Raw genomic sequence first — 12,733 nt, 5'->3', positions numbered from 1 at the left:
AAGGGGAATTTAATTTAGGATTAACTAATAGGCCAGTCGCCCGGTCGCAAAGTTCAATCAATGAGTTATTGAGAGGAGATGAGCCCGGTGATATGAAGAACAACCGTCATCTGATATACCCGTGATCTTCCGTTATCGCTACCCCCAACAATCATGCCCACGTGGGTTATCACGCCGCTGTCACGTGGGAGAGCACGTGCTTGCGCGGCTCACACGTGATTTCCACTGTCAAATAGAGCGGTCCCTGACTCCCAGATCAGTTAGCAGAGCTGTTGTTAAAAGTTCGCGTCACTATCTAGCTTCTTTCTCTCCCGGTCGAGAGTACTTGTAGAATTTCCTCAAGAATTTCTTGTTAAAAGTCTATCCAGCTCCCTCTTCTCTGTTTTGCTGTCTTTTCGTCTGTTAAAAGAGATGAGCTACAACTTTAACGCCGACATCGATCGAAATGGCAAGAAGAAGAGGCCAAAATGCGCCAAGTGCAGGAACCATGGGCTTTTTGTCCTGAGGTAAGATTCAAATTAGCCCTCAGTCGTTTAAATAGCTGTGTTTTAAACTGCTTACAAACGTTTAACACATCTTTATATGTTCATAAAGCCGTATTAAGTTTTAACAGAAAGTCTGCGCTTTTAAAGTGCGATTATTCAATCAATTTTAGGGTTAAAATGTTGCAAGTCCCAAGCCGGATTTAAAAATGTAATCCGAGTTTAAGGCTTTTGTTATGGAGGCCATAACATTAACTGTTACAGTTTTATTGTTTGGTTGCGCTTTGCACTCTTTTCACACGGTATAAAAACAGCATATAATCGTTATAGTGGGCTCCCATGCGAAACCGTGCAAATTTAAGGGATTAGGGGCATTTTTTCACTGAGGACATTTTATGGCCTTCTTGATTAGCCAGAAACTTTTTTTTGTCAATTTGCATTTTTTCGTCCCTTTTAAGCGTCTAAATGTCTGTGGTAAACCAGAAATCTAACAAAATTATCTGCCCTCAGATTAGGCCACAAAGGTTGTTGTGCGTACGATGACTGTGACTGCGAACTGTGCAAGCAGACCAAAACGAGGAACGATGCGATGGCTAAGACCATGGCTAATGAACGTCGTAGAAAGAAGGAATCGGTATGTATGGGAATAAGAGGAGGATATTCCGTTTCTATATTTGGTGTTGACTTTTCTGGCGGGTGAGCAGCCTCTCCAATAATAATTTAAGTGTTAAAACGATGTTTCCGCTTTCACAGTTAAATTTGACATGGATCGTCCAACTTGGAAGCTAGCACGATGACAGTTGATTGACATCCTTTGAGATAGCGATTAAAATCTTAGCAAAAACTCTTGAAGTTTTACCTACGCCAAGTACACGAAGTCACAGCTTAAAAATTGACATATAAAACCTCCAACCTTCATATGGTACCTTGAGAATTTCTTAGAATGACCCAATACCCATTTACAAACTGCAAAGGAATAACCGATGTTTAATTTACAGCATGAAGCTTCTTAATTAGTCACACAAATCTTTGAACTGTGAAGTCCTTCGAGGGCCCATTACATACAAAGTGGAAGTAATTGACCATAAGGCTGGTACAGAGGTTAAATGCAAATTTTTGATAGTTTAATGATTCCCAATAGTTTTAGGAGCTTTAACTATTCGAATTCAGCTAACGAACTTAATGTCAAATGTGTCATTTTAAGTTCTTCAAAGTCCTTACCTTAAACTTGCGGTTATTATGGCACATTCCCATATTGTAATAATTCTTGTCAGCTCAGCAACTTAATCAGAACATTAAATTAACTGCCGAACTGATTTCAATTTCTTAGAAATCCGGTTTAACAACAATTACTTACCAGCCAGTTCATTCTAAAGGAAATATTTGCCAAAATATGGTTCTATGAGCCATATGTCAAAGTTAAAATGTCAAATGAATTTGAAAATGTTCGCAATAAAACTTTTGCAAATATGGAAAGTGATAAAATTTGAAACTAGCAAAAGTAATATTGATAATTACGTGCCTTTTATACGATACTAAAACATTACTCAATCTACCTGCTTAAATACAATTTGTATTTAAATTTCGTTCCTATGGTGCATGTACTTTAGCTAACAACTCATGCGGCAAACTTCATTTTATAACGTTTTGTATACGTGAAAGTTAAGAGCTTTACCTTAAGAATATGATGATATCATGCTATCAACAGGGACGAATGACTTAAGCCTTCATTGGCCCGACACTCTACATTAACCTTTCGAGGGAATACGACATTAGTCATTAGTCTCAACAACTCGAAATAAGTTATCTGTACGCGCACAATTGCTGCCTCACATTCTGATTAACAAGGCTGCCTGTAAGATCACAAATCCTGCAGTTTGATACTCCTTTTGTAATAAGTAATCATCAACCAACATCACTGTAAAGTTATCACCGTGCCCACTTATACTAGGGAATCACTCAATCCCAGATACGGTAGCTCTTACTTGATTACTCGAATTATTAATTCAGTTCAATCTTAGATTGAGGATGCGTTTTACAGCGGTTAATGAACGTGGGTAATAGTGGGAATACAATTAGATGATTTGATTGGCCAATGTCAGAGGTCACTAGCCCACTCTTACAGTTACCCATTAAGTACCCACCAAGTAACCATATATTTACAATTAAGCTACGATTTGGTAACCACCAAGTTACCACTAAGTTACCACTAAGTAACCATTAAGTAACCACTTCACGTAACCACTTCAAGGAACCACTTCAAGTAACCACTTTGAGTAACCACTAACCACTTCACTCGCAGGGTCGAACCAGCGTGAGCTCCACAACCTCCCCCGTATCGGAGTATCCTTATCCCACATCTGAGAGAACCAGGACTTCCTTCAACTTACAGCTCGATGGATACAGTGAGTCAACAAACTTTACCTTTCAAGAAATATTTAGATATCTGACTTTCGCATTTGATCGTTTGAATCTATGATCTAAGATTTTATTCTGGATGGGCAAAAACTGTAAATTAAGACACGTTGAATGTATGCTATAAACTATAACCAGTTTCTGTAACTCAAAACATTCCGGTAAGTTAGGATGTGTTTAGTCTAGTACTCGACAATATGTCTGCTGTCTAAATCTCAATCGCATCGGCTCAATGATCTGTCCCTATTGAGAGCACAAAACTTGCCGCCGATACTTTTACCAGGAGCCGTCCTATCACTCCGATCTCCAACAATATCTTCTCCCATTAATCATGACATCTCTCTCCCACAACTAACGTTTACAGCTAAACCCTACGTCAAATTAACCCTGAAATTTATGTTTAGTCTGTAAAATACAGTCACGTGACACAGAAACGAGTAATATTATTCTCTACATAATGCTGGGAGTTGGTAACATCAGCTAATGAATTGCTCTGTTTAACATGAGTACCTTGAGTAGCAGCGCTGTTTAACTCGTATACAAATACCAAAACCAGGATTACATTTCACTACTGGTGGACTGTCCTGCAGCACCATGGTCGGGTGATGGTGACCGCTGTGAAATTGGGATTAAAATATTTCATACAATTGCCTATTCAGTGTACTGAGTATGTCGTGTGAATTCCGTGAAGAAGAACGTTCTTGTGCTTATTTACTTGTTACAGATATGATTAATCATGAAGATTGGATTGGCAATTAACAAATTCCGTATGGTTAAGACAGTAACTTTCGAGAATTATTTATTTTAATTTCTTGTCATCTGGTAAATATTTCGGGAAGGGGTTACTTATCATTTAAGATACGCACAAGATTTATTAATTGAACTAACTGAAGAAGGTTATTTAACTGAAGTATGATAGGTTTTGAAGGATGCTATTATTAAGGGTACATCTCAGAACACTCGAAAGTTTAACGTAGAAGTTTTATAGTCTCATTGTTACAGTTAGGTACTTAAAAAAGATTCGGTTTTGAAAAACATCCTGTTATTTTTAGTAGTAATTCCGTCATTTTTGGAGAAGAAAGGTCAGTTTTTAATTAGGCTGACCGAACTTAGTGAGTTTTTCGCGGAACCGTAAGATTTCATGCTAATGGAAGATAAGGACCACATTTATAACTCAAGTATGGTAAGTTTTTCCAAATTTGACTAGTCGTTCACGGTTCGAGAAAATTTTCTGCAGTGATTATGATGAAGGCTTTAAACTGTGGGAAATAACGCTACACGTTTATAAAGAATATCGGCATACGGGGCTCAAAGAGTTTTTCACAGTTAATTTACAGCGACTATCAAATAATTCACAAGAAAATTTACTTTTAGTAAACTTTTAAAATTGTTCGCCAGAATTACAAAAATTTGCAGCTAAGGAATCTAATTTCTCCCTAAACACGTCTGTTAACACCAATCTCAAAGCTCTGCATGCAATTTGACATCGATTTGGGCGAAGATTCTCTAATGACAATGAAGTTTGATCCTCAAAGAAGGAAAGGCGTACAGAAAACTCTTGAGTCCGCTTTAAATTTCTCACCATCAAAGATATAGACTGTATAGTGTACAGTGTGGCCTTGGTTACTATGATTTCCATGGATTCGAATTCACCCTTGAAGCCCGAAAGTTTCTACGCCCCTGCCAGAACTCATTGTTCTCGAATCGAGTCTATGAGGTCGCGCCGCTGATTTCCTTCAATAGAATATCACACATATTTCAGTGCTGGATCAACACTGACGTGGCTTTTATACTGGTCTATCGGCAAGGGCTTTTTATTCAAAGTACAAAGTCAAACTTAATCTAACAGCTCTATCCGGAGAAATAAACGCTATGTTATATGACATGTACAGTGGAGAACTTCATTTCTGATTTATGATTGAGTGCGCACCTCTTTGAAGGAATATACTCCAAGATTTCTATCTATCGGGTCCTCAAAATTATCAAGTTACCACAATCGCCAACTATGCCTGAATGGAAGCACTTGAAACAACTGATCATAAGAATCAGGAGTAACAAGCTGCATTAGACGTTACAAATATGATACATTTATTAAGTAAGGGATTTCTTTATTGTGTAAAGTAAATATCATGAGTGATCAATATTTGAAGGGTTTCTCTGAATCTGTATGATCTTGCCGGATGTGTCTTCCGCTGTATATTCCACAAATTAAATACATCCTTTATTCCCTGTGGTATCAGGGAACCAAAGTGAGTGTGGTCTTCTATAATCTAATTTATATTATAAATATAGACCTTCAGCCTTCTGGAACTCGCACCTTTGACTATCTGTAGTCTAGACTTTTCTCTTTTCTTGGCTTCAAGCGAGGGGATTCCTTTGGAGAGCCCTTTCTGAGGGACTATCATTTGTAATTTATGGGGGTAAAGTAACATTACTATCCACAAGCAGGTCGTCATGTTATTTACTGAGTTAATTTCAACGACCTTTACAAAAAATAAAGGTCGTACCAGGAAGCTAACACAAGCTTAATTCATCCTCACAGCGTTCCTTAACTGAATTTCACTTTCACTTTCACTCTAACCTTTTCTCTTTCCAGATCCAACAAGTGGAGGTAATCTGGGAGCCTACAATGTGGGCAGAATGGCGAACACAATGAGCTATTCATCAAGCTCTAAACCTTGTAACCCCTTTCCTTCACCAATGGAGACCAAGGTTAGCATCCTCAACAGTTCTTAGCATGGTCCTTCATTTTCCCATATTTTGTTAAATGGCCAATGAGGTTGCCTACACTATAATATAAATTACAATTGGAGGTCCTTTATTTATGAACCAACCAGAGAACCATCCGGACCAGGAACAAAATACACAAGACAGCAGGCCAGAGTGTTACTTGTCAACAGTGAAGCCGTCAAGATTTAGTGGGGTGAACTTTATGAAACTGTGTCCAGTTTGCCCGACACGATTCTGGGCCGAATTGCGACAAAGTTAATTTGAAGGAACAGAAAATGTGTATCAATATTGTGACTGGGCAAACGCTCTGCATGCTGCGGACAGGGCTTGTTATCGACAAGGCTAATTCAGGTCACTGCAATGAGTATAAAGAGACAGGTGAAACACTAAAACGTACCGTGGAAGAGGGCAAAGGAGCCCTTTTTTATTAACTGATCTTGTCATATCAAGCGTCATCTTGCTGCATTCTGAAAGACAGTTCAAGTAGATAAACCTTTCCATAAACTAGATACAAAACAATGAGATCGACAGTGAGAGGAAGGTTTTTTTTTTTTTTGACTATTGTGATATGGAAGGGGTAGATACTAGATACCTTACATTGAGATGACAATGAAAAATGCTCGCTTCTTCAATACCGAATTCATAATGGGTTTCTCAAAGTTTTGCCATGGTAGTCTAGAAATCGGATAACGCCGTAAAACGAAGCTATCGTCCAAACTCCTGGTCCACTGATTTTTAGTGTCTAGATCTACATATCCTCACTACTCACTACTCACTAGTCTCCAATACTAACGACCCAGAGGTCTCTCTTTTACAGTCTGTCTTCACAGGTGTTCGGATCCAACAGCTACCACAACTTCTACCACAGAACTGCTCCGCAGGGCTTCCCAACACCCTCCTACAAAACGGAACCGGACCAACGGTTAGTTACTCAATAATCTATTACAACTGCTAGACACGATTTCTTACAAATTACTTCTCAACTTTTGTTGTTACCCGTGATTGAGCCAAGGATATTATACTTATAAATAAATTGGTACATGGTGTAAGTCTCAATGTCTGGCGTTTTTAGCCGGTATGTGATAAATATCCTGTCCAAATTTTCCTTTTAAATTTTGCCGATCATTATCAAACGCGTCCTAATTAACCGACCCTAATTATTGCGGATTATCCACTTATTAACACTTGCTTAATCTGCTGCTCAGCAGTGACCCAGATAGCTTCGCTCAATTACACCCCGTCCTTAGTTTGATCTAGACTCTAAATTGTAAGTTAAAGTTTAATTTTTAACTTAGACTAAGTTGTCCAGCGCATATCTCGCACTATCGTAAACTTTCGTCCTAATTTTTCGTTCGGTTTAAAAAGTCGGTCGTAGGGGTTTGCTAAGGTGAACTTGAACCCGACATAACAATTCATACTTGGGTGGAAAATTACGATTTTAAGGATTTCGGCAGTGCATGGCTTACTTTCGGACTTAAGCTTGTGATACACTCGGTGAAAGTTGGGCGCGATTAGAAATAGAAAGGGAGGCTTCAGATCTTGAATGAGAAGTCTTCAATAGCGGTTAACTAATCGGCTGATTGATTGGAAGCTTTGACAAGTCGAATCTCTGGGCTGGTGAATGAGGTTGGGACTAACGATTGTCGGCGATCGTTGACATCATGTATCTCTCTCAGAATTACACTTGTTCGGTTACAGTGCATGTATCCGTCTAATAACACGTGGTATCCGCTCTACCGTCCCCATGGCAGTCCCGTGTTGTCCCACGTGACCAAAATACAGCATGTGACGCCACTCGCAACAGTGTATAGGTTCACATGATATCCACAGTCCTGCACTGAAAGCACGCATATAGTGTTGAAATGCTGACTGTGTTTGTTTAAACCCTGAAAAGGGCACGTGACATGGTGCCCAGTCTCTATTGGTCACGTGATCTTCCTCCAGTCCTCCCAGTGGTCCGAGCCCCCTCACGCAGCTTAAACCGGGTTAACGTTATTGTTTAACCTTAATCGAAGCACGCTTGGCGCTGCCGTCCAGTCGAAAGAGATACACGTAGGTTGCCATGACAACGAGGATTGCAGTGGCAATGCAGATGCCCTATAAGATCTTCTTACTGACAGGAGTTAGAAATGAGATAAGAGAGAGCTGGCCAATGAGCGACTAGATGAGACCTGGAGACACTCTCTAGCTGCGAGGGATAACACAGGGAGGGATGAGGTTTGCTTGCACTCCCCGCTCAGCTCCGGTACTCATCTCCTCCTCTGCCATGGTGACGTCATCAACTCGGAAGAGGGTCGAGAAAAGAGCAAATTAGTGCGATGACAGGCGGCCCTGGAACAAGGACATCCTAGTAGTGAACGAGACTTTGTTGGGGTAAAGAAAAAAATTGGTCAGCAAATTCGGTCTTGAAGTTTTCTTTTTATGCCTCCCGCTTCGGGTGCCCTTACAGAAGAAATAAGCTGAGGAGATATCATAGAGTATACTAAGAGGTAGAAGAAATTGTCGTTGACGCTTAAGGCTTCTAGATTTTTGTCCACGATTGGACTCAAGACATGATAATTGATCACATACAAACTCAAAATTTAAAAGTAATCTCACAGAGCAACAGTTAAAGGGAATGGATATGACGTTTTCCTCCACTACCTTCTTTTAAAAAATTGAGGCCACTATTCTCATCTTTAAACTTTTGATAAATAAACCCTAGGTGTAGGAAGCTCACTTTTAGTCATCATTGTCAGGCAAATGTTTTTCCGATCATATTCTAAACACTCCTACCTCAACTCAAAACACTGAATGTTAACATTCAACTCTTTTCAGGGCAGCGTTTCTGAACCCTCTGAACGGATTCGGAGCAGTGACTCAGCCACACCTCACCATGATCGGATCTACCAACAAATAGCTGAGAGTTGGAGAGACAATTGTGTAGATGCAGTGTTATCTTGTATGTAGACTATTTTTGGGGTGTTGTAGAATCTACAGTCACCACGTAGATCCAGTTGAAGATCACTATAGTGACTCCGAATGTGTGTAGAATTTAGATTTACGATGATTCTTTAAGAGTTGTTAAGTCAGCGATTGGAAAGAAAAGATGAAGAGAGATAGACTAAGAACGGATTTTTGCATGAGACAGAAATGATTTAACTTGAAAACTTGTAAGTATTTTGATTTTAGTTAAATCGCCCTATTTGTGAATATTTTATGCTTCAGTTGATGAGAATTTTGATTTATGATAATATAGTTCTATGATTTTCATAGCAAAAGATGGCTCTAATTATTGTACGGCAGTCATAGAGTATAAATTCTGTTTAGCCCACTTCCAGTTCCGGAAAACTGCCCCTTGTTTCTGTGACCCGAAGTTAGTTGAAAGATAAAGTTGAATTATTGGTAACTTTATTTCATACCACTGTGCCTGACAATTTATTAGCTAACGTAGATTGGCTAATCGCTGAACAGAGGCCTAGAGGAAGTTCATGTATTTGATGACAAATTTCCTTCTTGCTTCAACTTCAAGCATTAGCAAAATTTAATATGGCACCAAACCTTCACATCGCGGATGATCATTTTTATGATCTGTCCTCCTTGTACATTCTGAATATTGATTTACTTTGGGTATTTGATAAGATGATAGCTTTTCATATTATTTCACCATTGTGGTAAGCATTTATTATTGGCCTGCAATATATTTGGGAGAGTAAATAACTAGGCCGTTAGTTGATTAACGAAGAGTGCATTTTTCTAATACACATCACTTTGCGCCGACTGCAATAAAAGTGTAACACTCAAAACATAATTTACCGTGCATTGCGTCTCATTTTATTTGAAATATATAATATATATTCTTGTAAGATTTCGAATATTTTATTTTGTTCGAATAATTTGAAGATAACATTTAGCTTCGAGAGAGAAACTGTATAAGGCATTTAAATCTTCAATTCTCGTTCGTTGATAACGGTTATTAAAAGTACTCCGGTCGATAACCGTCGGTACACACATGTATTAAATGATAGTTGGTTTTGTCAACAATAATTTTTGGATTTCTTTACCATTTCAAATTTAATCGTTTTCCTTGTTTCTGCATGGACACAGCTGATGTGGTACGAGACAATCAAATCGTACAGTACGGATGTCACCGACGTAATCGTACATTCGAGAACTATATCAGTTCATCCGGTAAAGAGATTAACTGATTAATCTTCATCACGAGAAAATTAAATTCCTGATTGCATAGTTTTGTACCGAGCCAGGCACACTAAGGATAGTTCATTATATCTGATAATGGTTCTAGATACTAGACATACTAACGGCTCCACAGTCAAATTAATAGCGTGACGTCACCAAACAGGTTAAAGAACAGTGGTCAGTAAAATGACGTATCTCGCAGGAGGAGTGTAGTTCAGTAGATATTGACGACATGTGATAATGAAGAAGATGCACAGTTTTGCACAAAACTGCAGCAGTGCTGTACAGTATATTGAATATTTCATGTTACATGATATGTTAAGATCATCTGAATTATGATGAAACTGTGAAATTTCGCTGGGGATTCCCGAAAACAGAACTCTTTAACCCCCGTTAAAACTATCAAAGTTTCTGTTCGGAAAACACAGAGTTTCTGAAAGTGAACGATATGGCAATTTGATGTACTCACGGATAGTTTAAGCTCACGGGAGAAGGTTTTCTGGAAATTTCAAACGGCTTCAAATTCCTTTAGTCAGGCCGGAACAAAAAGATTTACTGGACTATAAGTAATACTATGGCCAAATTTTTTTCTTCCGGCTTTCTTTGGGTTTTTATTATAACCCTTATGTCATATCATTTGCCGATCAGTGTGGTCGAAAGGGTCATTGATCAATATAAATTATAACTTTCCGTCATAGATATACTTTCAATTCCAAGTTAATAAGTTAACCTAGACATTATTTTAGAATAATTCCCACCAAGATGAGCATTTTTTATCTGTCAACTGATCGACTGTTACATCATGATTCCAAAAACCAATTCTTTAAATTTTGAATTAGATTTATTCCTAAATTCAAATGGTGATTCATAATAAAACAACCATATTAACTGGATATTGTTAAATGTAAACGGTTAGTCATTACTCCAAGGTTTTAACTTTTTATTCAGTATAGCCTATCAAACCTAATAAAGTTTCTAGGAATTGCAATTTGGTGGCTTCCATTGGCCTATAATTCTTTCCGACTACTACAAAAAACTCCAGATCACTATTTTACTGACCTCCCAATCTCATCAACTTTAGTCCCATTAATAATTAATTTAAGTTAAAGAAAGTAATACAAGTTATAGACAGATTATTGATAGTCCGATAAGGGCTGGAGAGTACTGACTTGCCAGTGTGAAGCGGGGCAGGGTACCAACTACCACCACCACAATAGTACTGCCTCACACAGTACGTCATATATACCCCAATAATCGTGTCGCTACTCTGTTTCACCATCTGATTGATAACCGTCAACGCCAGGCCTACTTTCACCCTATTCCACTTCCACCCAACTTCAGATTACCAACTAAACACGTGCCCATCTGTCAGGCCCACGTGCACGTCAAATCGCACGTGTCACACTCTTCCCCAATAGATGTGGCTTCACCGAACATGGGACAGGACTGTGAGGGTATGAGGGGCTAGCACGCGATGGCTGTCATCAACAAAGAGTTAAACCGAAATTTGGTCAGTGGCTTGCACGGCTTCACAATTTTAAACTCTGTTCTTTCAACTTGTATCCATTTACACCTCGTTGTAAGACAGTGTACATCTGATAAGGTGCCTGCCCATTTAGACACAACAACTTTCAACTGTCATTGTTTCTACTTTATAAGTACACGTGCCGAGTCCCTAGTATTTATTGAAACTTTATCGAAGTTCAGAGGGACAGGGGGTTGGTATGATGCTGATAGCAAAGCCGGGGTGAGCCCCGCATCTTGACGAGATACTGATACGAGACAGTGGTGTGGTAGATACAGGCGGAGACAGATTCCCTAGTAGGGAGGTGTTATAGTTCGGGCCAGGTCATACAGATATCACCACTTTATCAGCTGTAGACCGGCCATCTCAGTCACACGCACACGTCACACACGCACAGCGGTATCATATCCGCATATCGCTTCAAAACAATATTCGATCAATGTTAATATTTCAGGTTTTACAGTTTTACGAGGGAATTATATATCGAGACTGGAGAGATCATTGCTGATATGAAAATTTAAAGGGATACGTTTCAGTCATTTTACAAATCTTATCAGTATTAATCGCTTGTTAAAATTCGAAACATTTTAGTTCAGTAGTTTTACCAACAGCTAACAGTAACAATATTTTAATTGTTCCCAATTTTGATTTCTATCATTTGTCTGTTTTATTAACTGAGAGTATATCTTACAAGGAAAAACAAGCGTAACAACCAAATTATTTTACTAAATTACTTTAGGTAGGACTCATACCAAATTCAAATTCTAAAGATTTCTGATCTGTATAGACTATAGCTAGACGCCTACAATATAAGACTATAGTGTTTTCCTGTTTCAAATATGTACATTTTATTGGTTTATTCGGTTGAAATCAGGATCCAAACCAGGAAGTGAACAACACGCCAGATAATCTTCTAACAAAAGGTTCTTAAAAGTTCAATTAGTTTTAATAGTCTAATATAAATATGGGGCCGTTCACATGTTACGTAATTAGTCGTGGGGGAGAGGGGAGGGGTGGGGGTTTCTAAATTATTACGCTAGTGTAATTTTGACACAACAGCTATGTGTAAAACTGATTACGGAGGGGGAACTAGGGGTTAAAAATTGTCAAAAAAGTGATTACGTAATATAAATATGTGAACGACCCCATATATAAGTTTACCTTGTATTTTGACCCTATGTGAGCTATGAGTATAAAACTCTCGACTTTTGAAATTTTAATAAACTACTTTGCGGTACATACCAACCTGCTAGCAGATTTTAAACCAATTATTAATCAAAATGCTTTGCAGGATTCATCCAACATATGCTCAGTGACCGTATGATATAAAGTTCGTGTAAAAAAAGTGACTGCGGTCACACCAAAATTTATGATTACGAATGGTATGCTTTTATGATTCTGC

The 12,733-nt window shown here is 38.5% G+C and overlaps 1 protein-coding gene across 1 annotated transcript; it reads left to right on the top strand.

Annotated features, from left to right (window-relative positions):
- Positions 1 to 262: 262 nt before the first annotated feature.
- Positions 263 to 9,679, top strand: LOC134822580 (doublesex- and mab-3-related transcription factor 1Y-like). The gene is made up of 6 exons (XM_063833706.1): positions 263 to 506; positions 993 to 1,116; positions 2,785 to 2,887; positions 5,494 to 5,609; positions 6,458 to 6,549; positions 8,445 to 9,679. Exons 1-6 carry the CDS (start codon positions 412 to 414, stop codon positions 8,524 to 8,526), a joined length of 612 nt encoding a protein of 203 aa, XP_063689776.1. The 5' UTR covers positions 263 to 411; the 3' UTR covers positions 8,527 to 9,679.
- The last annotated feature ends 3,054 nt before the right edge of the window (positions 9,680 to 12,733 follow it).

The sequence above is a fragment of the Bolinopsis microptera genome, chromosome 11 (assembly GCF_026151205.1).
Source record: "Bolinopsis microptera isolate Bmic1 chromosome 11, MBARI_Bmic_1.0, whole genome shotgun sequence".
Lineage (NCBI taxonomy): Eukaryota > Metazoa > Ctenophora > Tentaculata > Lobata > Bolinopsidae > Bolinopsis > Bolinopsis microptera.
Note: the sequence above shows the minus strand (reverse complement) of the source record. Positions and strands in the feature narration are given on the sequence as shown.

What these genes read in the sequence shown, in the direction of transcription:
- LOC134822580 (XM_063833706.1), top strand. Translation starts at nt 412, where the DNA reads ATGAGCTACAACTTTAACGCCGACATCGATCGAAATGGCAAGAAGAAG. An exon ending in GTCGTAGAAAGAAGGAATCG is followed by an intron (nt 1,117 to 2,784) that starts GTATGTATGGGA and finishes CTTCACTCGCAG; the next exon opens with GGTCGAACCAGCGTGAGCTC. An exon ending in CTTACAGCTCGATGGATACA is followed by an intron (nt 2,888 to 5,493) that starts GTGAGTCAACAA and finishes TTCTCTTTCCAG; the next exon opens with ATCCAACAAGTGGAGGTAAT.